We start from the raw sequence: 27,299 nt of genomic DNA, 5'->3' as shown, positions 1-27,299 counted from the left end.
AGGGGAAAAAAAGAAACTCCCTTTGTTAATTTTAAGTTGCATTATTAAAATATGTTAAACTAGTTATGCCCCCAAATACACATAAAAGGTTTTGCTCACCTCTGCATGTTACTGGAGGCTTTCCTGGGAATGGAAAGAATGAAATCACCATTATGCATTATGGGACCATCATGAAGTTTTAAGTAAGGGCCTAGATTGAAGGCTATTTTTTAATATATATTATATGAGGTCCCAAAACCACAGTACCTAGTACACGCAAGATGCTGAATTCAGGGAGGGAGGGAGGGAAAAAAGAGGGGGTGGGGACCGAGTAGCAGCCCTGGCTATCTACTTACCCTTTCTCTCTCTAAGCTTTTACCATAATGATACATCCTTTCTTAGAGCTTTTTCTCTCTGAAAAAAAAAATGTATTTATTCATACTCCAAAATTGCCACTCATCTCCCTGCTCTCATTTCTAAAAGGCAGCCATAATCATGGGGGAGAAGCCTTACCAGTTCCAATGTGCTCTACTTCACTGCTAATATTAATGATCTACCGTGTACTGAGCCCTCTCCCCAGGCGCCAGGAAGTGAACCGCTTTTAGTAGGAAGAACAGCTCTTCTTACTTAGGTGGAATAATTTCAGTGAGCCAGGCAGCCTTGGAAAGAGCCACACTGACTCCCCTAAGAGAAAAAGGAGCCGCCAAGTAGAACAGAATATGAGTGATCATTCCTCCAAGAGAGAAACGACGAGGCTGGTTTTCTAAAATGAATGAGTAGAGTGGATGGTGACACGCGACAGCCGCCTGTGAGTGCTGGCGTTGGATGCAACTTGGGGTGCAGTGCTCTTCACATCCACAGCCGGAGACGAGGGCAGCTCTCAGCTCAACTGGTGAGATCTGTGAGGCTTGAATTACTGTCATGGATTAATAACTAAGGCATCTGCTTTGGAAAATGAATTGCAGAGCTCAGATGAAGAAAATGGACGGTCTGAAATTCAATTCAGATTGGTCCATAACTAAGTTTAGGTCAAAAAGGTTGTATATAAAATATTCCCCCCCCCCCACCCAAGGAAAAATTCCAAATGAATGTCAAATTTAAAACTTTATTTTGGTGTTTCTACAAATGCGTTAAAAGAAGCATGCTTACATGAGTACTAACATAACATTTTAAAAAACACACACTCAAAATGCAAAAGAAAGAACACTTTCTTTATTAGTGTGAAAGCAGTCATTTAAAAATATATCTGTATTCTGGGGGAGGGGATGTAATATTCCAACTGCCTAAATTTCCAAATGATTTTTTTTTAAAAATAGTAATTTTTAGCCTACAGCCTCACCCATTCCCATAGGATACAATACTGCCTCCTGGAATTATGCAAGGAAAAGCCCTGGTATAAACAAAACAAAATATGGTATACAGAGCAGGCAAAGAAGTAAATATTCACACAAAGTTACTGCCTTGACTATGTGAATTTGATTTGTTTTCTGTCTATGCTCCAAATAATCTCAGCAATATAATAAAATGTATTCATTAAGATTTTTTCTAAAACACTGGTATTTTTTTCTATATGGCTTAATAAAGCATCAAATCTGTGGTCAAAGCAAATAATTAGAGAGAGCATAAGTCCTAGTGAAATCAGTGGAGAATTTTCCAAAAAAAAGGGAGAAAGTTCTTGATATCCAATGTATCCTAATTTTCAAACCACTTGAATTAAATACATATAATGCAGGAATTGTACATTTTATGTGACAACCTTTATGTGACAACTCAGGGAAAGATAATACTCCATGTCCTACTTATAAGTTCTTAGTCTAAATTCATGATTTTAGTTGAGAAAGAAAATACCAATAAATTCTAATGTTACTGTCAGTACTGTATTTGAAAAAAAAAATAAGATTCTATATGCTTATCCACACTGCCTCACCATAAATGGTGAAATAACATTGAGAGTATGTAGAGTAACCTAAAGACATTCCATTTAACACACTGGGTTCTTTAACACAAACTGACATATTTCTGCACATATTTATAAGGCTTGATGGCCATTATTAGGCTGTAACTGCAGTTGTTCTAACACCTAATAAGCCATGGTTGAAAAAACAAAGGCAGGTTAATTTGTGATTTCCTCGACTCATTCAGAGGCAAATTAAGTGTCAAACAGCTAATACAGAACATATTTCACTTTATGAGATTTTAATTTAATTCTGCACAGTATCGCTGATGCCTTAATATAGGGTGGTTTATCTAAAAATAAGAGCAATTTATAAACCTCTTTCAATAGAATCTTTAATGATAACATATGATAGCATAATTATTGCAGTGCCTGCCATCCCTTCTAACAGAGGTCTGCGCGCATTTCCATCAGCAACACAAATCCTGTTTTCAAGACTTATCATTGACATTTTTAAAGTTGGCACCAGAAGAACAACTATGTGTACAAAATAGTGAGAATGCCCGCAGATTTTGTCTTCTTATAATTACAAGTATATATTCTAACAGCTTACAGCAAGCTCACTCGGTCTCGTTTTCTATAATGTAATTCTATAGCACGCATTTTGGACTTCAGGAATTGGATTCAAGCTCTGTGACGGCTAGTCCGCTGTTTCCCTGAATGGACAGCATGGGTGTCTCCTGGGCACCTTTTACAAAGTACCTGGCGGAGGGAGTGCAGGGCACTGCCCACCAAACTAACAGGAACAGTGACCACTAAACAGTAACTGATCAGGCAAGATAAAGGCACACACAGGGTGCTGTGAGGAGCAGGGAGTTTACGCAGGCCCTCGCCATGCAGAGCCAGAAGGTCACTGAGGGCAAAGCAGAGACACTGTCGTATTATAGAGGCACAGAGGTGTGATTTGCACTAGCTTCCCAGCGCCTACTTCATAAACTCAGTGTCTCCACCCAGGACCCTGCTAGGAGGCCAGAGACCCAGGCTCCCCCCACGCTCTTCACTCACAGTGATGACATTTCCTCTCGGAACCTTCCAGAACTTCTCCTTTGAGGCTCAGTGTTATTTATCAGCCTTACATTATGAATCTTTGGAGGACAATTTAGTCAACTGCTGCTAAAGTATCCTAAAGCTTGGCTGGAAAAGAAGGAAGTACTAAAATCTGTAGAAATCCCAGTTCACCCGTCATATCTGAAATGCAAGCCCTTCCCCCAGGATTCTCCAAACTCACCCTCAATTATCTTGTGGTGTTTTTATCACTAGCGAGCTAACACTGTAGGCATGGCCATCAGGGCCTAGGGCACATAGTGTGGACTACAGGAGGGCTTGCTATTGTTAGATTCTGCCAAAGAACCAATACCTGGGGTTGTATTGATAAATTCCTATTTGGATTTAATTACAAGGCAAGCTATAATAAACCGAGAGGAACCAGTTCATTCAATCACATAGACTCGTGTTTTGAAATTTTTCTATAACATGATTTTGAAAGAGTGAAAAAAACTCTGAACTTCCACAGAAAATCTGATTTAAATTACTACATCACTGCAGAGACTGTAGAGTCTGGGAGAACCAGCCATGCAAAACCTCTGTGTAACGGGTGAATTACACTGCAGGTTTAAGCCTGAATTTGGAATTTCCTCCCCTTTGTATAGGGCATTTTAAATTGGCTTCTTGGTTTTATTTGAGTGTATTTCTAGCAAGCTTCAGAACCCTGGAAATTCTTATGTCCCGTGAAAAGTGAGAAAAAAGTCACAAGTTTCTGTGTTTTCTCCCTATAAATACTCACTTCTCCTATAATGCTTATAGAAGTCTGCAACACAGATTTATTACTTACCTCCAGGCAAAGCTGCTCTGAAATTACAATTTAGCAATGGAGGACGGGTCCAAAAAGCGGTTGGTAAAATATTATATGTGTACTTGGGCACATAGTTAGGGTTGTTAATATCAATTAATTCTGTTCACAGAGGAGGACTTGTTTTAAAACAACTTCATTTTTCTTTGGCATATATGTAATTACACAGCTGTAACTAATAGCCAGGGAGATGCAATCCACCATCTAAATAACCAGCATTACTCTTCAAAGTATTATTTGTGCTTTTCTAACTTTACTGTCTCAGAATGAAGGGTGATTACGTACAACTAAATGTGTGTGTGTGTGTGTGTGTGTGTGTGTGTATCCATTTGTAAAGGGCAGCCCTTCCTAGAACGTGGTTCTAGTTATCCGGACAGTACTAAAAACACATACATACACAAATACAAACACACACACATATGCACATACATTTTAGTTTGTACGTCTACTATTTCTTTTCCCCCAAACTGAGTAAGATAATATTTATTTCCACACGATGCTCTTCTTCCTTTCCTAAGGTATGTTATCACCACCATTCTTTCCTTTTATCTTTGTGTAAACCATGTGCTCAATCACATTTGCCATTTTGTTTGGGTGACATTCCCATCAATCAAGTGACTATTGGTGTACACACCACAGGGCTATGAAATTTACCATAGAAATTTCATTACGATTCTTGTGATCCCTGGGACAAGACTTTCACATCACAGAAAGTTTAGCATGAAAAACTTCAAAGGCATTCTCAACCAAATACATATTCTGTGTGGTATCCTTCCATTAGGCCTCTACTTTTTAATTTAGTATTTACAGCCAACAGAACACACATCACCAAACGAGATAGGAATTACCTAGTACAGACAGTCCTCGGGTTACATCAGACTCGACCTATGTCGTTTCGTGGTTACGTCGCCATCTCCCATTTATTTATAAAAAAAAAGTTCCATCATTTCGACGTATGTACATATGTGCTTAATGTTTTTTATTATTTATTTACCACAAGTAAAGGTCAGGAATGGTTATCTTTCTTTTAAATTTTTTTTACTGTTTCATTTCATTCCTGCTGTGTATGTGCTCCATGTGAGTGACGTAAGTGCTTATCTAGGTGGGTTCCGACTTACGGCGAAAATTGCATTACGTGGCGCCGTAGGAACGGATCTCCGATGATGTAACCCGAGGACCTACTGTATGTAGTATGACGGGCGTTTTTCAGGAAGCATTGGGATTTGTTTCAGTGGGCCCAGGAATAGATAGGCTTGCTATATTTCAAAAGTAAACCTTATTCTTCTATCACATCCTTAACGCCCAATAGCCATGCTGAAAACAAAAGGTCCGGAGATAGCAGAAGCTGGTATTTTGTTCTGTTTCATTACTGGGTACGGTTTTCATACTTACACATGCAGTGGAGGAATCGGAGACGGGTCATAATGGTAACGCCCCTCGTGATGTCTGGCATCGATTGGCACAGGAGGGTGGAAGGCAGGAAACAGGTGAGGAGGGTCTGAAAAAGAAAGTCCGACCTATATGAAAAGAACACTTTGGAACAGGATTCCAACCCGTGAAGCAACGCTGCGGTACTGTCTTCATGACGTATGCTGAGCCTCCTTTAAGAATTTGTGGGAGAACTCTTTCAAGTTCATTATGAGGCTCCATAATGCAGAAGTAGGACCAAGGCCCTACCACCTGCACCTGAGAAAGCAGAGCCTATGAATGCAACCAAAGCCTACAGAGGGAAGCAAGAAAGAAAAGCACCCAAGCCTACCCTGGGGGAAAGGCTGGCCAGGACGGGAAGACTGGGTCACAAAGTCAAAGGAAACAGATTACGAGACACTTAGTTATTTTAAATTACACTGTCAAGTGAATTTTAGACCAAAATGAAATATAAATATTAGTTTCATTTCTCCTATACCCATGGTGCTTTTTAAGGGAAGGAGTCTATTCTAAAATCCCTGCTGAAATCCATGGCATACACACAACACCCCACATACATATATCATACACAACATACCCCCACACCCCCACACAAACTGCACATACCACACGTACACCATGCATACCACACAGACACATCTCATATACACATACAATGCACCACATACACAACACATATCCCCACATTTCACACATATACACCCGACACAATACATCTCCCACATACATCCCACTTCCACACACACCACAGATACACCACATACACAACACATACCCACACACACACCCCACACCATCACCACATACCATACTCACACTACACACAAGAAACACACATTTTGGTCATTTAAATGCATGCTCCCTTTCTTGGCCTGGGTTATACCTCCACAGTCCTGACACTGGGGCAGCAAATCCATAGGTTGGTGGCAGAAACGCTAGCTGGCCTTGCTGCAGGAGAGGAGCGGACCCCTCAGACTTACAATGGGTGGTTTGGGGCAAACTGAGGGCTTCCTACCTTTCAGCCCTAACATTCACCTTGGCTCCAGACCAGCCTCCCATCTTGTTCTGCTCAGGCTGGGGCTCACCGTTTCCTGAGCTCCTGTGTGCACACTTCACAATAGTTCCTCTACTCCCCTTGTAGTAATTTATGCTAATTGTCTGACAAATCTGGAAGTATTTTCCCCCCCTAAATAGTGGTTCACTGCAAAAACTGGAGTTTTGCTACATTTTATCATTAGAACCATGGGGGATCTTTTGTAACTGACACTCCAGTTTTTACCAAGTTTCAAGAAGCAAAATAAAGAACTTCAAAACCTGGGGGTGTGCCTCCTGGGCTTTATATAAGCCTGATGTTACAGCGAACAAGCCCAACTTGTTCTTCAATAGCGCCTTCCACACGCAGCGGGGCCTGCACACAGCCATCGTGCTGCTGTTGCCCGTGAACTGGCAACACTCCCAGGAGTTGATGTGTACATCAACGTGACTCCAAAGGGCTTTGAGCTATTTCTACAAGTCTGAAGATCTGCCTAGACCTGAGGGTAGCAGGTGGTACAGGCAATTCCAAATGATGGCTGCAAGAAGCAACACGGAACCCTGAGGGCGGAGTGTGTGTGTTGGGTGCCGGTGCTGTGCCAAACACAGAAAAGGGTGTAACCAGTACCTCACCTCCCCCCCACCCCCCCACCATCAGGAGCTCCAGTGGAGGGCTATTGTGAGTGCCTGTGTGGGAATTCAGGTGGCTCTCATTTTCCTCCCCATAGGTTTCTCTTTTCTAAATCTTCAACAAGCATCTTTTAGAATACACTAGTAAACCTAACAAACTTTTTAAAACTATGTATTTTCTATTTTGTTTATTTTGTTCTTTAGATTCCACATGTAAGTAAAATCATGTGAGATCTGACTCTCTCTGTCTGGCTTATTTCTTTTTTTTTTCTTCTTTCTTATGACATTAAAATAACTCCATATGAAATCAACAAATAAAACAGAAACAGACTCATAAATGCAGAGAACAGATTGATGGTTCCCAGAGGGGAGAGTGTTTGGGGAACTGGGTGAAAAAGGTAAAGGGATTAAGAACTACGAATTGGTAGTTACAAGATACTCAGAGGGATGGAAAGTACAGCACAGAGAAGGAATACAGTCAACAATATTGTAATAACTATGTATGGTGCCAGGTGGGTACTTGAAATATTGGGGCGATCACTTTGTAAAGGACGTGATTATCTAATAACTATGTTATACACCTGAATCTAATACAAAAATAATACTAAATATAAACTGTCACTGAAAGATAAAGTTTACAAAAATAAGTAAATAAAATTATGTCTTATTTCCCTTGTGTTGGACTTTGCCCTTCCTTTGGAAATCTAACAGTATGGTTATGAGAAAAAAACAGTAAGCGTGAAAAACTATTAACATAGCATGGATAGAATTCAAAGTTGTGATTCCACCAGATTTAGAACCTAGGGAACTTCTGTGGCTGGAAAAAGACCATTGTACTGAAAATGTCAATTACTCGCGGTATTTTGTGCTTCTTGTCAGATAAAGCGGTGGGGGGGCGGTTCAGGGGAAGGAAAGGGACCGTCTTGGTACAGTCCTATCATTGTCGCTGTGACATTAGGATGTGCGACGATGCTGGGATTCAACGGGCGAGGGCTACGCTAACCACCCGATCCTGTCTCCCACACGTTACGCATTTTATAGAGGGCGTACGAAAAAAAGCAATCATATTGTACGTGCACCAGTGAGGACTTACTATTAACAGGTGTTGGAGTTGGGTGTTTTGTAAGGGAAATCTGGATAGTTGGTCGGCCAAGTTTAAAAGTTTATCCACCATGGTTGTCACAGGCAGTGCTCCACATAACTCAGAGCAGAATGCCCTACTTTATTTAACCGTTTTCAATAAAAATCACTCATCCTTCTGAAAACAATGTAATGTGAAGTGGAGCAATCTTTACCACTAGTTGGAAAGTCTGACACACCACACTCAGTGAATGTTTCCCGATTTTAAATTTGGAAACAGGCCCAAGTGAATCCGACTCCAGTCTGGGGTCAGGTGGATGGCCAGGAGACGGCTCTTCTTCCTCTTCCTTTCCTCTCAGCAGCCGCTGATGAGAACACGCTTGCCTCCAGCAGACTTCAGACTTAACACATGCCATCTGCTCTTGGAAATCAGGGAAGTAAACCTGCTAGAACTGTGCGTAAAGGAAGCACTCATGAGGTCTAACCCACCTCCGAAAGGCTTCTCCCCTGCACCATTTTATATGGCCGCTTTGAGGTAAATTGTGACAACTATGTCAAGAGTTGGAAGATATTTTTACTTCCTTGTCTCTTCGCTCTTGGCTGTGTTCTGCCTGATTAAACTCTCTCCACCAAATAAGTGGGTATTAACTGTACCTGACTTTCTCTCTGTGGGTGCACTGTGCATTATGACAAAGCACAAATCCACATTTTCCTCTTGTTTTTTAAACATAATTGTATTTATTTCAGAGAGGAAGGGAGAGGGAGAGAGAGACAGAAACATCAATGATGAGAGAGAATCATGGATTGGCTGCCTCCTGCACGCCCCCTACTGGGGATCGAGCCTGCAACCCCGGCATGTGCCCTTGACCAGAATGGAACCCGGGACATTTCAGTCTGGAGGCCGACGCTCTATCCACTGAACCAAACCAGCCAGAGCCACATTTAGGGCTCAAAATGTGAATTAGTTCCATATTCAATATATACTTCATAGATGCAGGAACTTATAGTCATTATCTATTATATGAGTATTTATAATAAAGTTACAGGTATTATGTACATAGGGGTGAAGACAAACCTGTTATTCCTATAAAATCAAGAGAGTATACCTGGGCATTATAAAACTCTCTTCTCCAAGGAAATCTTATAATACTATCATGGATATTTAAAAGGCATTTCCATCTTTTAATTTTGAGAAATTATTCGAACGGGATTTTACTTCAACATCTCTGTCCCACCCTCTTTCCTTTTTTCGGGATAAAAGAGAAAATGGTCAAGCACTGTAAAAACACCTGAGAGGAAAACATGAAACAATTACTGCAGTCATTTCTCACTGTCGAGTGTGTTTTGTGAGTGTAAAAGTTAATTCTGACTGGAAGTCTGTGATGCATCTTACAGCACTGTTTGCACAGTCTTATGTCCCAAGGAAATGTATGAATTCTGCATTCTGGAATTAGGCTAAGTCAACAACAAAAAGTTATGGTTATGATCTGACTTGGCCAAAGACCTCTGGTTATAGGTTTAAGAATTTTACTGTTTCTATTTATTTCCCTCTTGATTTAGTTTAAAACAACTTCTCCCGGACTGATAAAATCTACTCAAACAATTTACTTTATGTCATTTATCGGTGGGAATGACACCTCTTCAGCCACTTTCTGCAAAAATGCACTGGAACACCTCATCCAATTGAAGACATGCCTGACCATAACTTAACAGTATAAACAAAAAGTAAAACACAGAATGGGAACATCCTTCCGTATCACACAACAATAAGCCTAAGGAAAAGAAGAGAGACAGAAAAAAGCCTGATCCGCAGGCCCGAATGCTTCCCTTGCATCTTGGCTTGTCGTTTCTATCTGGAAGATCCGCCGCACACTCCATCACGGGCCCAAGAAACTGTCCAAAAAAACCCATATGACAAGAACAGGCCCACGTCGCCAGCAGCCACCATAATTATCCACCTCATGGTTTATTATTTACACATGAGCAGCGCAGCTGTGGCGCATCATAACTCAAGTGTATGTGTAATAAGTCACGGCACCGCAGCCATCGCCTGTTCTGGCCCTTGACAAAACACCACATGATGACTTTTCCAAACTCCAGTTAAAACTGCTGAAGCAGAAGGAAGTGCCACTAAACCTAGCTCCCTCCTATTTATCATACAATTTCCTGACTGATGGTTCCACAAACCAGCTGCTAAGTGCTGTGTACTCTACTGTCAGCAAACTAACGTGCTAAATGGAAGACAGGGAGAATAATGTGCAGAACTGGTGAAATCAATTTTACTGAGGGAATTAAAATTCTACCAGGTGGGGGTGGGTCTGTGGCGCAATGGTAACCAGTCAACTGTACATGCTTATGGTTGCAAAGATGATTTATTACCGTCTTGCAAGAGGCTTGACTATTGGACCAAGTTCCTCTGTACTAACCTGAGGTTTTGAAGAGCGCCTATGATCCGAGGCTTGAGCAGAATAGTCTAAACCCTATAAATTCGTAATTGGCTTGATACCTGTTTAAATTGAAATGCATAGTAAAAATATTTGTGCTGTGTCCAGTTGCCGGTGTTCGATTCCATGCTGCCTGTCATCGCGCTGAGCATTAAGGACCTCGTTAGGAATCGGAGGCATTGATTTTTAGGTCTCTTCACAACAGCCTGGGTTGATCATAAAACCTGTAGCCAGAGGAAGACGCTTGGAGATTTATCTTCAGTTGCATCCTTCTCTCAAGAAATAGTTTTAGTTCCTCGGGCTATAAGATCTGTTGGATGCCACTCTGGGACAGTCTTTCAAGGTTTGAAATTTACATACAAATATTGTAGATTAAAAAAGAGAGATCAAAGTCGGCTAAGTAAGTGCCCTGAAGGAGTCATGCACGAAATGATACTTGAGTGGCCTTCAAGTGCACAGGAAATAACACAGGAGAAGCCACAAGAGTAAACGGCCTGGCGTGCACCAGTCCTCCTGGCTTATTTAAATACTGAAGTTGTCTATACACTGACTTTGGAGTTTATTCTAGACCAGACCTAGAGATTATTTTTCCTGTCATCAGGGTCAGCCCTGCCTGTAATAATGTCCAGTGCTCACAAATTCACTTACTTGCTTGTCATCACTAGAAACATTAAAACCCCTTGTGGTCAACATTCACTACGCTAAAACCAAAATAATTATCCAGAATCTATCAAATGAGAGGCCTCAAGTGGTAGAGAAGGGCGAGACCATCACCACCCCAATGAGAGGGTGGAGCGGTACCCCAGGCCTCTTCCGGCCTTGGGCATTTCTAGTCATCACCTTGGCACCTGCAAGACTTTTTCCAGGGTTCAGTGGCCTAAGGGAGTTATCACCATGTGGACTGACTCCAACACTCAGACTGCCTACCTACCTCACACATCCTGTCTACAGACAGGAATATGCCTATGGATAGCACTGAGCCGGAAAGAGCTGATCTAGCCCCTCTGAGGACAACAGCCCGGGAATGCCTGACCCAGAGTGTCTACAGCAACAAGGCAGTCTGTGGCCCTCCTGGTCGGTTCCTAGCAGACACTGAGGAGTGGCACCTCCCAGGGACCAGCTATATGGACTTGCTGGGCACCCTGGTGGAATCACCCCATGGAACACCTCATGGAGGAACAGGAATTCTCCTACCGTCCTTACAGGCATGTTGTACAGAGTTGGGGAAAAAAAACTATGGAAAAAATATCCATGGGTGAGGATTAACAGAAATAAAAACAGCATGGATGGACCAGATTATTATGCTCAGTGAAACGAGCCAATCAGAGGAAGGCAAATACCATAGTAGAATCTAATGAACAAAATAGAAACAGAGGCCCTGGCTGAGCGTCGTCCCATGCACCAAGAGGTCACTGGTTTGATTCCCAGTCAGGGCTCACGTTACAGACTCAATCCCCAGTCCCTTGCAGGAGGCAGCTGATACATGTTTCTCTCTCTCTCTCTCTCTTTCTCTCTCTCTCTCTCTCCCCTTCCCTTCCTCTCTCTCTAAAATCAATAAAAACATATTTTTAAATTAAAAAATAGAAACAGATGCATTAGTTAATACATGAAACAGACGGACAGCTATCAGATTGAAGAGGGTTGGGGGGGTGGATGAAGGAAGGTGAGGTGGTTAGCCAAAAAACATATATATATATATGATATATAACACAGACACAGACCACAATGTGGTGAGAGCCAGAGGGCAAGGGGGGTAGAGACTAGGAGGAGGTGGTCAAAGGAGGGGAATAGTGGGGTGGAAAGAGATTTTGTTTGGGGCGATGGGTGTACAATGTGGTATGCAGATGATGTTTTATTAAGTTGTACACTTGAAACCAGTATGGTTTTGTGAACCAATGTCACTCCAATAAATTCAGTTTTTAAAAAATCTATTGGCCCGGCCAGTGTGGCTCAGTACTTGAGCATGGACCCAAGAACCAAGAGGTCACTGGTTCGATTCTTGGTCAGGGCACATGCCAGGGTTGCGGGCTCGATCCCCAGTAGAGGGTGTCCAGGAGGCAGCCGATCGATGACCTCTCTCTCACACAGATGTTTCTATCTCTCTATCCTTTTCCCTTCCTCTCTCTCTAAAAATCAATAAAAAACATTTTAAAAAAATCTATTGTTTTGTCATTTTATACCATGGCAGAGCCTTAACTTGAAGAGCCTATGTTATGGGAACATCCGCAAACTACTGTGCACAGGTCTGTTTTGGCAGGTAAGTTTTTATTGGAACACACGTGTGGTCTTTTGTTCACTGGCTGCCTCTGGCTGCTCCTGCACTGCACCAGCAGAGTAGGCCAGTTGCAACAGAAAACAAAACACATTGACTCTCTGGCCCTTTACAGAGAGCTGTTGGACAGACCCTGTCCCGCTCACCACAGAACCATGATTTTCTGAAACTTTCACATTTCAGAAAAACCACTGACCAATTTTTCCTTATCAATATGTAGCTTTTCAGTGCTAACACTATTGTGTAGAAAATTTATATGCCATTCTGTGTGACTTAAGAATATCTTTATAGAAATATCCATATTAGTAATTATTCAGAAAAGGGATGCTTATTCTGTGATTTTAGCAAAACATATCCTAAATAAATTCTAAGATAAGAATGATAATAGTTGAAATCGACTATGAATCTAGCAAATAATGGCAATAATCAATTACCATTCGCAAATTTTAGTTTCCTTATAACTTAACGCATATACAAAGTTACATAGAAAGTTAATTACCAACAAAAACTATGCTATTTCTAAAAACCCAATAAATTTTACTTTTGGCAAACGCCTGACATTCCTGACTCAGTGGGCATTCCCCACCACTCAAAGAGTCATCTTGCTGTCATTTCTTCTGTGCAAGTCTGTAGGCATACTAAATTCATTTAATTAATATTTTAGACCTAAATGCTAACCCAGCACAATAGTTTTGTCATACCACAGTTCATCTACTTATGCTCCTTAACAAACATAAATATGTGCTCCCACAAGAAAATGGCAAACAGCCCCTTGCAAATGAATTGACGAAACAAATCTCTGTCTTTACCACCTCAAATGTGTTCTGGATAGTGAACAAACAACTGACGGCTCCCTTTTCTGGTCCCTTCTAACTTCTTTTATCAGAAGTCTTTGCATGTTTCTCAGTGAAAAAATCACAGCCATTGAGTTCCCAGTGGCAGAAATAGACCACATCTACCTGCTGACTGACTATGAAATCCTTCCATCTACCGTCTGTGGAATCTATCTTGCTTATGATCACAAATATATGCACCCTTGACATCTTTGTTCTTTCTGGCTTCCCTGCCAGGATAACAAAGAAAAAAATCAACAGAGGGAAAGAGGAAATAAGATGTGTACAGCCATTATTCCTAAACTGCAGAACTCTCCAAGGGAAATCACATGAGCTATATAAATCCATTACTTTTAAACATACTAATGGTGTATTTTCTGTGATAATAAGTAACCTTGGAAATTAAAAAGGTGGAAATAGGTTATTGGTAACACATTCTTATATTTATAATCATATTTTTGTACATCACAATTCAAAATCTAAATTCATAGTTCCAAAACTACACATTAGGATTCCTAATGTTGATTCAATGAAAGCAGGAAAAGCATAGTTCAGATTTAAAAGTGTCTCACATTTAACTACAAAAGCCTTCGACACACATTAGACTCAGAAGTTGCATGGCTTAGTTAGTAAACTAACCGTTAATCAACAAAGATGAGGTCTAGAAACTGTATCCTATCCAAAATAAATCTATTCAAAGAGTTTCCAATTTTTTTTTTAAATTTTGCATTAGATAGTGCCATGTGAAAGCAAAAGGATACAAAGCTTTACTTTTGCTCATGTATATTACCTCATGGGATCTTCTTGACAACCCAAAAATCATCATTTTCAAAGGTTTATTATTATTCTCCTAAGACTTATTTCTCTTTATGTCCTCTATTACAACAATCCGGAGAACTAAGAAGGGAAAATTCCATCATCTGCTCAGAAAAGCTAAATGATCTACCCAAAGTTGCACAAACCAGGTGGCACTCCTAATGCAATCCCCGCCAAGGGGCATATTCCAGGCGTAAGTAACGGAGCCCCATCTCCATCTCAGTTCTGCGTCTGCAGCAGCAGCACACACATAGGCCACATGATGGACACAGACGGGGCTGAGGCTCAGAGCAACAGGGGAGTTCACTTTGGTCTTCAGAGTTCCTCAGCAGAGAACCAGAGAGCCACTCATTCAAGTCCTTGGAAAATATTTCAAAGGCACTGGAAACCAGCAGGGATCATTAAGTGTGCTTGCTGGCGTATTTTTGTAGCCAATCAGAAATGAATAAGGCACATACTCATTCCACTCAAAATGTGGTGAGAAACTGTTAGAGAGTAGGTTATTAAGTCTCTCCCCTTCCATCTCCACCATCTACCCTACTTCTAGTTCCTGTCAATCAATCAACAATTAAACGTCTTCCAAGGTTTTCCCCATTAGTAGTAATTAATATTTTTTTTTAAAAAACCAATCATGAGTATAACTACAGTATCCCCTTTATCCTCAGTGGGTATATCCTAAGACCCCCAGTGAATGCCTGAAACCACAGATCATACAAAACCCTACACACAGTATATTGTGTTTTTTCCTATACATACATACAAATAACATTTAATTTACACATGAGGTTCAGTAAGAGATGAACAAGGATAACTAATAATAAAATAGGACAACTATAACATTGGAAAAATGTTATGCGAATGTGGTCTCTCTCTCTTAAACTATCTTACAGCTTCGTGCATACAGAAAGCATGGACACACAGGCAAAGAGAGGCTTACATTGCCAGCGAGATGGAGCCCAGTGGCGCGAGATTTCATCACGCTACTCAGGACAGTGTGCAATTTAAAATGTACCTATTGTTTATTTGGGGGATTTTCCATTTAATATTTTACAACGATGGGTAACTAAACCTGTGGAAAGCAAAACCTCAGTTAAAGGGGGCCTACTATACCGTTCACTGAATACTTTAATGCTGAATACTTGAAACCTTTCTGGGATAATTTATTTCTTCCTACAACGCTAGGGAGCAAGCGCATTTAAGAGTACGCCCATTGTTCTGGACAAGGGAACTGATTAAGGGCCCTGTCCAATGAAATGTGGGGAGAGTGGCAAGCTGGTGTCTTTCTCTCTTCCAAGCAAGCACTCTTAGACACCCTGCTTCTTACCATGCCGCTGTCAGAGTACCGGCGTTTTATCATTTCTTACCTAAACTATATTCTCTAGACATACATCCCTAAAACCTAGACTCGCCATGTCCCTCCCTGCTCTCAAAATGTGCAGTGGCCCAGGACAGTCTCCCCTGTCAAGCCCAACAATTTATCATGGCACTCAAGGCCCCAACAACCAGGCTGCACCTGGGGTACCTCTGTCAGAGAGTCAGTGCTCCCTTAGGCAGCCATTCATTGTTATCTATTAGGTTGTCCCCTCAGTAAAAACAAAGCCCCTCATACCCAAGTGCAACTCTGTCTTCAAGCCTCAGAAAATGCCACCCCATAAGCCAAGGTTCCCTAAGGCCCTGGGGGAATACTTGCTCCTTCCTCCCCTCTCCATCATTTGGGTTATGGAGGCCCGTCATGGACAACGTGTGGAACTCTATTTGCAACCACACTGTGTCCTCACCATCTCCTCTCTCACCAGACTAAGTTTTCTGGGGGTCCTGTGTCCCTACTTAGGCACGTTCCCTCACACAAATACCTGTTACACAATACAGATGGTGCTCACCTTGACTTATGATGGTTCGACTTAAGATTTCCAATTTTATGATGGTGCAATAGTGAAAATGGCTAGGCTAAGCTATGGTGGTTTGGGAGGTTAAGTGTATTAAATGCATTTCAACTTATAATATTTTCAACTTAAAATGGGTTTAGAAAGGTATAATCCCATCACAAGACAGGTAGCATATGCACTGAGCTGTAAGCAGATAACACAAACGAAAAACGAGTTCTCATCATGTTCCACTAACATGCCAGGCAATGTGGTGACAAACCCCTGGCCTGGCACGTGGTCAGATCAGAACTGTCTCCCTTCCCTCCCACACTACCTGGGGTATGAAGGCAGAAGAGGCTCACTTATCCCTGAACACCCTATAGGAACTCAATCAATGTTTACCATAAGAAAGGTGAAGGAGGAAGAATTACAAGAAAGGAAACGGGCCATGCAATGGCAAAAGTGGACCAGGCCAGCCTCGCTCCTAGGGAATGCAGGACTTGCATATACCTAAGGGGCCTCCAACAACAGGCAAAAGACCAGGGACACAAAAGGGAGGCCCAACCTTCTCCTCAGAATTGTCCCTGTGCAGGTTTCCAGCGCACGCAAGGGCCTACTCCTGGCAGATGCCTGAGCTAAACCGTAGCTCTGAAGTTCATTTTCTAGCCTTGCAAGGCTGCCTGCTTCCTGCTGGGCCACAAGACATTTCAGGTAGGCATGCGAAGTCACCACCTCAGCTACCACAGCCCACCCTGCCACCCCTAAGGCAGGGCAGACAGAAGTGGACACTCAGCATTAAGCTCCCCACGTTGGGCCTTTTCCAGGACAATGACTGTCCTTTCCCACCAAGGCAATGTTGATGCTCCAGTCAATTCAGGATGCTGAAGCAGGCTGCTAACACCCATATGGAAAAGGCTCTTTGACACCAAAGGTTGAAGGTCAAGAGTTTAAAAGCTCATGACAGAAATGACAGGGGCCCCTTCGCCTCCACTCCCCCTTTTTTGTCAATAACATCAAAGGCCCTGGCCTGTTCTTAATGCTATTATTGTGACGCCTTTAGAATCCATTGAAATTCCAGCACATTTATTACACACTGGGAGCATTGAAAGGCTCCACTTTCCTGTCCTTTAAACTCTGAATTCTCACTGTCTACGGAGCATCATGAAGCAGGAAAATACAAAGCTTTTAAGCAAAGTTTATTTTAAGTGCTCTTTTCACTATGACTGTAAAATAATGAAGCGCACAAAGTGATTCCCTGACAAGGACGAGCAAGGAAATCAGAGAGAAAGGGGAGAACCTACCACTGCTTAAGGGGGGCAGAAATGTCCTTTACATTTCTTGGCTCATGAAGAATGCAAGTACCTAAACATTCCCCGTTTCTCTTAGACTTCCCTTTTTTTTTTTGCAATCCTGCATTAGCCACTAGACACACATGTTGTACACACCCGCCAAGACATTGGCTATGTGAGCGTGTATCAAATGTTATCATTTGAGGCAAATAGAATTCTGCCTAAGAATGGTGCTTTAGTGGCCAGGAGTGGCCTTTGCACCTATGAACTCCCCACCATTAATGTGTGAGATGACCAAAGTGGGGAAACCCTCATTGCCTGAGACTTCCTCTGGGGTCCATCAAAAAAGTTCAGTTTAGCAAATTATTGCACTGAGAGCACGGACCCAGAAAGGATAGAACTCAAAGGAAATAACTAAAACCTGTTTAAGTTTGTCATAATATCACGTCTGGAATGTGGGGCCCATCTGGCTGTGCCACCTGTCAGCCCCCTGACATTCAGTGTCTTCCAACTTACTTGACCACCTCCCTCCCCCCTGTCCATGCACAGCCCCCAGGCTGCTCACACCTGTCCTCCATCCTGCTGCTGCCCCACATGTTCCTTGTTATGCAGATAAAAAGCCCACAGCAGCCCACATGTTGGTCCAGAACTACCCCAAGCTCCACGCCTCAAAAGTTCACACTGTGATTCCTCTCTTAGTGGCCACCCTTCCCTTTGCCACTATCTCATCTGACTTCCTATCTTGATTCTGAGCCTAATTCCTTTTGGAATGCTGAATAACTTTCAGATTATCTCTAATCTGCTGTGCCTTAGAACATCTGTTCTCCTGGTAATGCCCTTGGATGTCTAAACTGTACTGCAGGCCAGGGAACCTCGCCCTGGGCCCTTAAGCTGTTGGCACAACAACCCTCTCCACCCACAGAGGACAGAGGCCAACTCATTCTCTCTACCCATCCACGTTTCCTACAACTCAGTCAAGCTAAACTGCTCAGAAATATCCAAAAGAAATTCAAATTGCCAGCATTCTCCTTCAGGAAAGGAAGGAATGATGGCTTTGGGGATCATCAACCCTAGCCTATTCATCTGGGCACTGCTGGGGACACTTCTTCCAGAGAGGCCAATGATCCTGAGGCTACTTCCACTGAGTAGGGACCTTGAGTCTTCCAGCCATGCTTCCGGAAGACCAGGCTCTCCTATCCACTCCCCTATGCCTCTGAGATGGCCTGTGCCCCATCTGCTTCTATCCTATTTCTGCAGTGACCCTTGACAGATAAGCATCAGAGTGTGACCACATGGCTGGTTCTTCCCAAGACTTTCCACCAGCACTCGGCAGCTACTCACCTTGTCTAAAAAGGCCCAGACTCTACCTGATCTCAATGTGATCATCACCTGGATCTTCTTCTCCCTCTCCCCAAAGTGACCCTGGTTTCTAGACCAACTGCATGGGACCCCGTCTTTATAAACTACACTTGGTAGATGTCTAAACTCTGTGATGTCCCTTTGCTCCCACAGACCCCTGAGGACAGAAAACATGGTGTACTTCTGGAGTCCATATCTCCACCTGGCCCACCTGGGTCCACCGACAACTCTAGAAACTATGGCCTCAATACATGGATGTGCATACCCTGGTAATAACAGACATTCCCTTACCGAGATAACCCCATGCTGCACTTTCTCAGTGAGCTTCCACTGTCAGAGAATGAAGTCTAGACACATTTCTAAAAAGTAAAGCTACTTCAAACACTTGGCTGTTTGTGTTAATAAAGACTTAAAGAGTGATAATGTGAGAACCTCAGGGTATTTAAAACAAAGCATAGGGTCCAGCCGGCATGGCTCAGTGTTTGAGCACCGACCCATGAATCAGGCGGCCACGGTTCGAATCCTGGTCAGGGCAAATGCCCAAGTTTGGCTCGATCCCCAGTAGGGGGTGTGCAAGAGGCAGTTGATCTCATCATTGATTCTCTCTCTCTCTCTCTCTCTCTCTCTCTCTTCCTCTCTTGAAATAAATAAAAACATATTAATAAAAATGAATAAAACAAAGCTAGGTTTAATAAATGATACCATGCAGTAGATCAAATTGATGGTGACCTCCTGGTCATCTTGCAGCGAGTATGTAGTATTTGCACAAAATTTACAATGCTCCCAGCACAAAACCGTAGAAAACCCATCCTTCCCAATCAGTTTCCCCTTTTCTGAAGTCAGGAGAAGGCCAGACATTTAGCATGTTGCTGTCCTGATAGGACAATACCTACTGGGTACACCCTTCCCACAGCAATCATCTGCTCTCCATCATCCAGGCAGCCGGAAATGCTTCCCATTTTAAACCGTATTTTACAGATTACATAGAAAGAAATGTCAATAACGACTATAATCATAATATAACATTTTTAAGGTCAATAAAACCAAGGGGCCAAGTGACATAGGTAAAGGCGATTCATAAATTTAAAGGGCTTACATTTAAGGGATTATTGCCAATTCTAAGTGCGTCTTTCTCAAGACTGATGTCCAAATTAACATCAATAGTGAAAACAAGAAAGAGGTCTGTCTATGCAATAAACCTGACAAGCTCAGTGACCAAAAGCAACCACACAGGATGGTCTGGTCACAAATTCCTAACTGGGCAAGTCATCCTGGATACTCACCTCCCGGGCCTATAGTATCCTTAGCAAAGGTCAACCTTGACCTCAAGTGAGCTCTGTCCAGTGTTCACACACTTTGGAAATGTCAGAGTAATTTTCTTTTCCTACTGCTCAAAGGCACAACCGCCGGCCAGCACCAGAACACAAGACCACCAGAGCACGAGAGCACAGAACCCCTCATTGTTATCTTTTCCCCACAGACCATCTCCATGGGCTGGAAATGCTCCTTATTAAATATCAATGTAAATATAACGTATGCGTGTCTCCATTTTGCCTTTTCTCCAATCCTACAGATTTCTCCACCGTACTTTCTCCCACCTCGTTAATCTACCACCAAGGGCTTTCAAGTGCCTTCCTTCCGTCTTCTCCTTTGATTCTAACGTATAAAATAAGCTACAAAACTGCTGTGGAGGTCCAGAATGAGTCGCCCCCAAGTTATGCCTCAGTGGCGTACAGATTACTTTGAACTTTAGCTGCAAGCTGGAGAGGAACTTCTGCCTCCCCCCAACCTCACTCCCAGGAAGAACTTGGATTAGGGGTTTTACCAATAATAAGCTATTATCAGAGATAAACCTCTTTTGAAATTACCTTCTATTAACGGTATTAAACTTAAGGTTTTTCTTGTCATCCTACAATGACCCTTTGAAGCCCCCCGCCCCCTGGGTGCATTACCTCAACCCTAGCTCAGAAAAATCTTAAATACCTCAGTCCCTCTTTCTATCTCTGAACCGCTTCTGCATTTAGGGTCTCTGACTCTGACATGCACATGTATGCATTAAATTTAGTTATTTTCTCTAGCTAATCTGTCTCATGTCTATTTGATTATTAGACCAGCCGGGAAAACCTTGAGTGTAGAGGAAAGTTTGATCCTCGCTCACACTGCCAGTCTCTGAAGCATTTGAGCTGTTGCTCTCCCCTAGCATATGTGGTCAATTGGGCTCAAATAAACTCATAAAACTTCTCTAAAGGATGTTTCTTACACTGACAAGTCACCGACTTTACCTGAGTATCTTCAGCTTTGTACCTAATCTAACTGCTCTGCCCATGTTTCTTCTTGCACTCAACTGATCATGAGGCCCATGAAAGGTTCTCTATACCTCTGCTTCTAGGTAAAATCTATGGCAAAGACCCAACTTTGTCCTCTGAATTCCAAATTAGCCATACACTGTGTCAGTTCAACTATTGGGGGGCAGGGGGATGAAAATTACAGCCATAGATACATTCAAATAATAAAGAGCTATCGTTTATTGAGTATTCACCAAGTGCCAAGGATTGCCCTAAACATTTTTCATACAGTTTTTTATTTATGCTATGGGAAAACTCAATAAAGTAGGTGTTACTATCCTTATTTCACAGATGAGAAAATGGATCAAAGCAGACAAGAAGTCAAGGTCACTCAGGGAAGGACTGACAGAGCTTGGCCTCAGGTCTAGATCAGCCTGCCTGCAGATCCCCGGAAGCTACAGCAACCCAGGCCCCCACTCAGAAGGTTTCATATGCTGCTGATGCCATCTTGAAATTCTTAATAATTTTTAAGCAAAGGCTCCCAATTTTCTTTGGTGGTGAGTCCCACAAATTACCATGACAAAGCCAGTCCTGCGTACAGCTATCCTTCCCCTCACATGCATTCTCCCACCTCACCCTTCCCAAGGACCAAAGCTAGAAGCATCTAAAAGACACTGGCATCCATCTACCCACTGATCCTTCATACCCCACCTGCACTCTGAGGGCCTGAGGCAGGAACAGAGCCGGCCTTCCACCCTGGGCCACCCGTCCCCCGCCCCCCTCAGCTGCACATCCTCTGGTCCAATCACCCCACGTCTAGAGCAAGAGTAGAGCGGACTTTTTGGATACCTTTTGACAATCCAATATGGAGTCCCTGTCAGCAGTGACAGCTATGTCAAGTAGCATGAAGCCCAGAAATGAAGTAATAGGGTGTAATGGGAATATCTTTGGTCCGGAATGCCCCAAACCACAAGTCTGAACACTGAGATAAGAACTCCATCTGGACACTGATGTGAGTGGGACCACCATCTCTTACGGGCTGTACGAACTCAGAGCTCCAGCCTTCGACACTCAAGCTTGGCTGTGCCACGGGTCCCCCTGAGCCCTGCCAGACGTGCACTTCACCAGATGCATGCCGCCTGCCTTTAGCCGGACTCCCTGTCTCTCCATCCGTGGACACCACCCACGACCCAGGACCTTGCAACGAATGCTTGCTCTGCTCGCTTCTATCACATAAGCTCCCCCTCCTCGTGTGTAACCTGTGACTATTGGCTTATCAGGGAGGTCTCCTCTAAGAAGCCTGGCATTGTGGAAAGACTCCATGTGTGCGACTCCTCTCCTCTTGGGGATGCTCCCTGGCTCATGACACCCCAGCACCTGAAACAGTCCTCCCAGGCACAGGGAGCCCAGCGGTCACACAGCAGGTCCGCCGTGTGCCCGAACAGGGAGGACAGGAGCTGGACCCCTCATCCCACTCTCTTGCCTACCTTGGCCATTGCTAACAACATGGCCCTGCCATCCGCCAGCCATCCTGAGAGCTAACTGGCTTGTTTTAATCAAAACTGAATGAAGCCGAAGTCCCTCTACACATAAATAAATCACAGTTACTAACTGCGAGACTGGAGCGGCAGTCTCCTCCCCCGCGGCCCCGCACAGGAATTCCCAGGCCCGTGGGCTTGCACAAAAGCTCCCAACTGGCCAGGCAATATCCGCTCCCTGGGCTCGTTCACTATTTAAACAGTTCCTTGAGGACTCTTCCTGGAGGTTAGCAAGGCCAAACTGTTTTCCTTCCCTCCACAAAGCAGATCCGCATGGCTTTTTTGAACGTCTGTCTCCCAAGTTTACTTTAGTGGCCCGTTCAATGCCTTCCTCTGCAGAGTCAAACAAACAGTTCACTCCATTAGAAAGGCAAACAACTCAGCCAGAGAATACCGGCCCTTGAGGGGACCACGCTGGGCCTGAAACCCTCTGGGGGGGAAAGGCGCCTGGTGCTCCAGCCCGGGCAATAGCCCTGGGAAATCACTTCAAAACCCTCTTAACAAATACTTCACACATTCACTGGTAATTAACAGATAACCCCAAAGAGATTATCTGCCTGGAGGCTGAGGGCCCTAGAGGATTATCTACTGGGCCACTCTGGACCAGGCAGAACTGGGAGAGCACACCTTTTTCCTAAAATAAAAAAATAAAAAAGCAAGTCAATAAAGTTATCTGGGAAAACACCCAAGCGTGCAGCTACCCCCAGTACAAAATAGCAAAGTAACAACTCACTGAAATGATATTCATTTTAGTAACAGCGACCAAGGGGTGCCTGGGGAAAAAACACGCGGGAGGAAGCAGCAAGTGGGTGAACAAAGGGAGAGCCCAGGACAGGGACCTGGACAGGAATGAAGACTGCGGTGTGTCCTCAGGATTCCAACTCAGGAGTAAAGACCTGGATACCCTGAAAAAACCGGGGACAGATGGAGAGCTGGTGACAGTCACTGCTTCTCCAGCTGCTGAAAGAGAAGCGTGTCAGTGGTCAAGCGTGTCAGGGGTCCGCTGAAGCCTAAAGCCATCGGTGGGACAGCGGCACACCCAGCCTCACGCAGCCAGGAGCTTCAAGGCCTGGACCCGGAACCCTTTGCAGATGGAGTGAGAGCCCTATCCCGCCACCAGCTTCCTCCCGGCCACTTTATCTCAGGACCTCATCTCACCTATCCCTCCAGGGCCCAAGAAACCATTTGGGGCTCATATTTAAGAACACACTGGCCCACGCATATACATGTTACAACAGTCCCATCAGACAAAAATGGCCTGGGTGGTGAAGGCCTCCCTATTATACTTGAATTTGGGGTTTCACCCATATTGTGGTTGTGCTGGACAGGGTCAGATTAAGCAATTCTAGTACTCATGGCTTTTACAAAGTTGGTAAACCTCAAATGCCAACTGCAATAAATCATAGAAATCTCTATTAAAACTCTAAATCACTCATGAAATGTAACCCCGCCATGAAGAGTAATTAAGTGCTAACGTAATAAATCTACAAAAGACAAGCACACGCGATAATGCAGAATCAGAGTAAGAGAATGCTCGTGTAACTAGAGCTTTAAGACAAATATTTGTTTCCAAAGAAAAGCTCCTGTCTATTTTTTTATTCAAAACCAGTGGTCCTCAAAGGAGGGGTGAAAAAAATCATTAAAGGTCCACATTTCCAAACCCAGGACTGAGGGCCAACGACATAATACCTCTCTTTGCATCATCCTATTAAGGAAAACAGAAAGGCATGAAGGAGAAGTAAAGCAGGAGACATGGAGAGATCCTGTCCAAGATGCGCTTTGGGCTTGAAAGAAGGTCTAGCAGTGAGTCATTCGGATAACGTTACTACTGTACTTGCCCTTCAAATAACTGCTTCATGGCTAAACAATTTGTTCTTCTTGCCTCTTCAAGTATCCTGATCTTTCCATTTTAGCTAGGATGATTGGAATCAGGAATTTACTTCCTGGGCCATGTCAGTCACAGACCTCAGGACACAATAAGCAAAAATCGATTCCTGGTACAAACCTCACCAGCACTGCTGGCTCCCAGGCATTGTGAGGGCTGTGGGAACAGGGGGAGCCTAACACGCAATACTGCCCTACAGGAGCACGGGGCTCATGGGTCATAAAGCCACTAACAAGGACACTAGCTCCAGCCTCCGTGAAAAGACTCAGATGGGGAGGGGGAATGGGTCAGAAAGCGAAGTGGGAGGCCGGGGAGAGGGCGTGCAGAGGGAGGGCAGGAGGCAGCAGGTATGTCTGGTGGTGCATTAGGGCCCAGGATAGCTGCCGAGCACGGGTGCTAACACTCCCAGGTGAACAAGTCCCGGGTGAGACTGACGCCGCTGGTTTCGGGCACTGCACCTGGAGAGCCGCTGTTCTTAGAGCGTTTCCGTTCCAGGAGCTTCAGCTCCACGTGGAAGGAAAGCTGAAAGGATTGTACACAAGGGACTGAGATGACCGGGCATGCATTTTGGAAATATTTCTTTGCAGTAACAGGGAGAATGGGTTGGAGAGGGATGAAATTAGGTGGGGAGGATGAGATGTCAAAGCTCAAAAATCAGGCAGGGCAGTGAGAATGGAAATAAAGAGGCGGAGGAGAGGCTCTGGGTGGAGAAGGGTGAAAGAATTATTAGTGAAGAGAGAGCGAGAAAAAAAGGATATTGATCTGACTGCTAGGGTCTGTTTTTCGGGTATTATGTTAGCCTCACCTTAGCTCTGGGAACACAGAGGGAAGGTAGGCAGGGGTCTAGGACCAGGGAGCAGGCAGAGAATGGGTTCACCCTGGGATGGGTGAGGTTTGGAGACTGTGGCGTCAAAGCTCCTGGTAGATGTCTGAAGAGAGGTGGGTCCATGTCTGGAATTCCAGAGCCAAGTCTGGCCGAGGCCGTCAGAGTGAGTAAAATCAGCCAGGGTGAGGGTACAGAGTTACAAGAGGATGCCTGGAGGGCAGCCAACAGTTAAAAGAGGAGCAGAGGAAGAGGTGAAAGCAAAGCTGTGTGAGGAGGAAATATCAGAGGCCCAGTGGAGGAGCCCAAGGGAGGAGGAGGTGGCTTCAGGCAAACAGCACAGAGGCCACAGACACCTCCCAGCCAGCCTCGGGCGCATGCACTGCAGTGGACGGTGGAGTGGAGAAGGCTGGGGAGGTGAAGACCCTGACATGCCCCACCCCAACCTCCCACCCAAAGAGTTTGGCTGCGGAACGAAAGAGAAGAGAGGGCAAAAGACAGGCAGTAGCTAGAGAAAAACCAAGATCAGGGAGGAGTGCTTTGTGGTGTCTCTACTTTTTTATGGATGGGAGGCATCTGAGCACATTTTAAGTGGAAGGGGTGGCACCAGTCACATACAGCAGGGGTTGGAAGACAGAGTGAAAGGAAAGAACTGGTGGGTCAGGTTTCCTAGAACCCAGAAAAGGAAGCAGCTTAGCCCTTCCTTCGCCCCCCCCCCCCCCTTGCAATGAGAGAGATGGAAGAGAAAGGAAAGGGGCTGATCTATTTCAAACCCTAACAGACAGGCGCCCATGAAAAATGTCTAACCAGGTGGCACTGCAGAATCAGAGGTGGCTCTTTTAAAATTGAGTCCACAGGTTAAAAAAAAAAGTGGGGTGTAGGCGATTGCTTTTAGGAGTTTCAGCTTGAAGGACGGATTCAGAACACACTCCTACTTCCTTCCCACTGGCAAAGAGAGCTGCTTCAATCAGCTAAAAATGAATGCTCCCGGGCCCCCCCCCCAGATCCCTCGCCCATGATTGCACCCCCTTTCACCTGGAGATACTTGCCGTGGGGCCACCTCCCTTGGCACCTAGAGAGAAAGAAGGAGGAGATCCCAGGATCCAGGTCAGAGCAGGGGAGAACAAGTAAGATGGAACAGAGAAATCGGCAATGGAGATCCATCATCAAACCACATTCCACCCACGTGCCCCCAAAAACAGGTGCCTGAAAATCTACATGAGCCCAGAGTCCTCAGGCTCAGGATTGTACCGAGGGGAGGGTTGGAGGCACGCAAGGGCACTGGGGGGTGGCCGGGTGATTTTACCAGGTGGCGGCAGCTGCAGCTGAGCTGAGGCCAGCAAAAGGGAGGTGCAATAAAACCCGTGGTCAGTGTCACCCCCTTCTCAACCCTGAATTCAGTTTCTTTATTTCCGACCCTGGACACGCTATGGGGAATCCGAGGGGCCAGGAGAGAGTGCAGGAAGGGAGACAGAGACGGAAAGAGTTAACAGGCAACAGCTTTTAGAGGGTAAAGCGTTTCTGAAACAGTGAATTTACTGGCACTCCCCGCTGCTTTTATTGCTTTCGCTCAACAGCTGGAGAAAATGTTTGATCAAAATATTTGTATTATTGTGTTTAAGTGAAATGACATATGACAGCTCATTATCCCAAACTCAGAATTCCCACAGCATCTGTCACAGACACCCTATTAGAGATAGTCATTTCCCTTAGAAGATGGAGAGGCATGGGTGGAAGATGTGAGACACAAAGCAGCAGGCAACAGACCCGGGGCGTTCTCAGCCCCACAGGCCCTGGCCCCGGCTCCCATATAACAGGAGGGGAACTGCTTCGGGGAGAGGCAGGTGAGGCCCAGAGCTGGCGCTGAGCCCAGTGCACGGCTGTCCCCTGGACACAGGCGGCCAGCCCTCCTTCCCCTCCACCGGGGACTTCCATGTC

General features: G+C 44.3%; 1 protein-coding gene across 1 annotated transcript in view; it reads right to left on the bottom strand.

The window, feature by feature from the left end:
• Positions 1–27,299, bottom strand: part of GLI3 (GLI family zinc finger 3) — a 257,326-nt gene that overhangs the window by 111,884 nt on the left and 118,143 nt on the right. The window contains 1 exon segment of the mRNA XM_023751064.1: positions 5,175–5,280. Coding sequence (XP_023606832.1) covers positions 5,175–5,280 — 106 coding nt within the window.

This window comes from Myotis lucifugus, unplaced genomic scaffold (assembly GCF_000147115.1).
Source record: "Myotis lucifugus unplaced genomic scaffold, Myoluc2.0 scaffold_18, whole genome shotgun sequence".
In the NCBI taxonomy this organism is placed as follows: Eukaryota; Metazoa; Chordata; class Mammalia; order Chiroptera; family Vespertilionidae; genus Myotis; species Myotis lucifugus.
The sequence above is the reverse complement of the archived record's forward strand: the minus strand, read 5'-3'. Positions and strand labels throughout refer to the sequence as shown.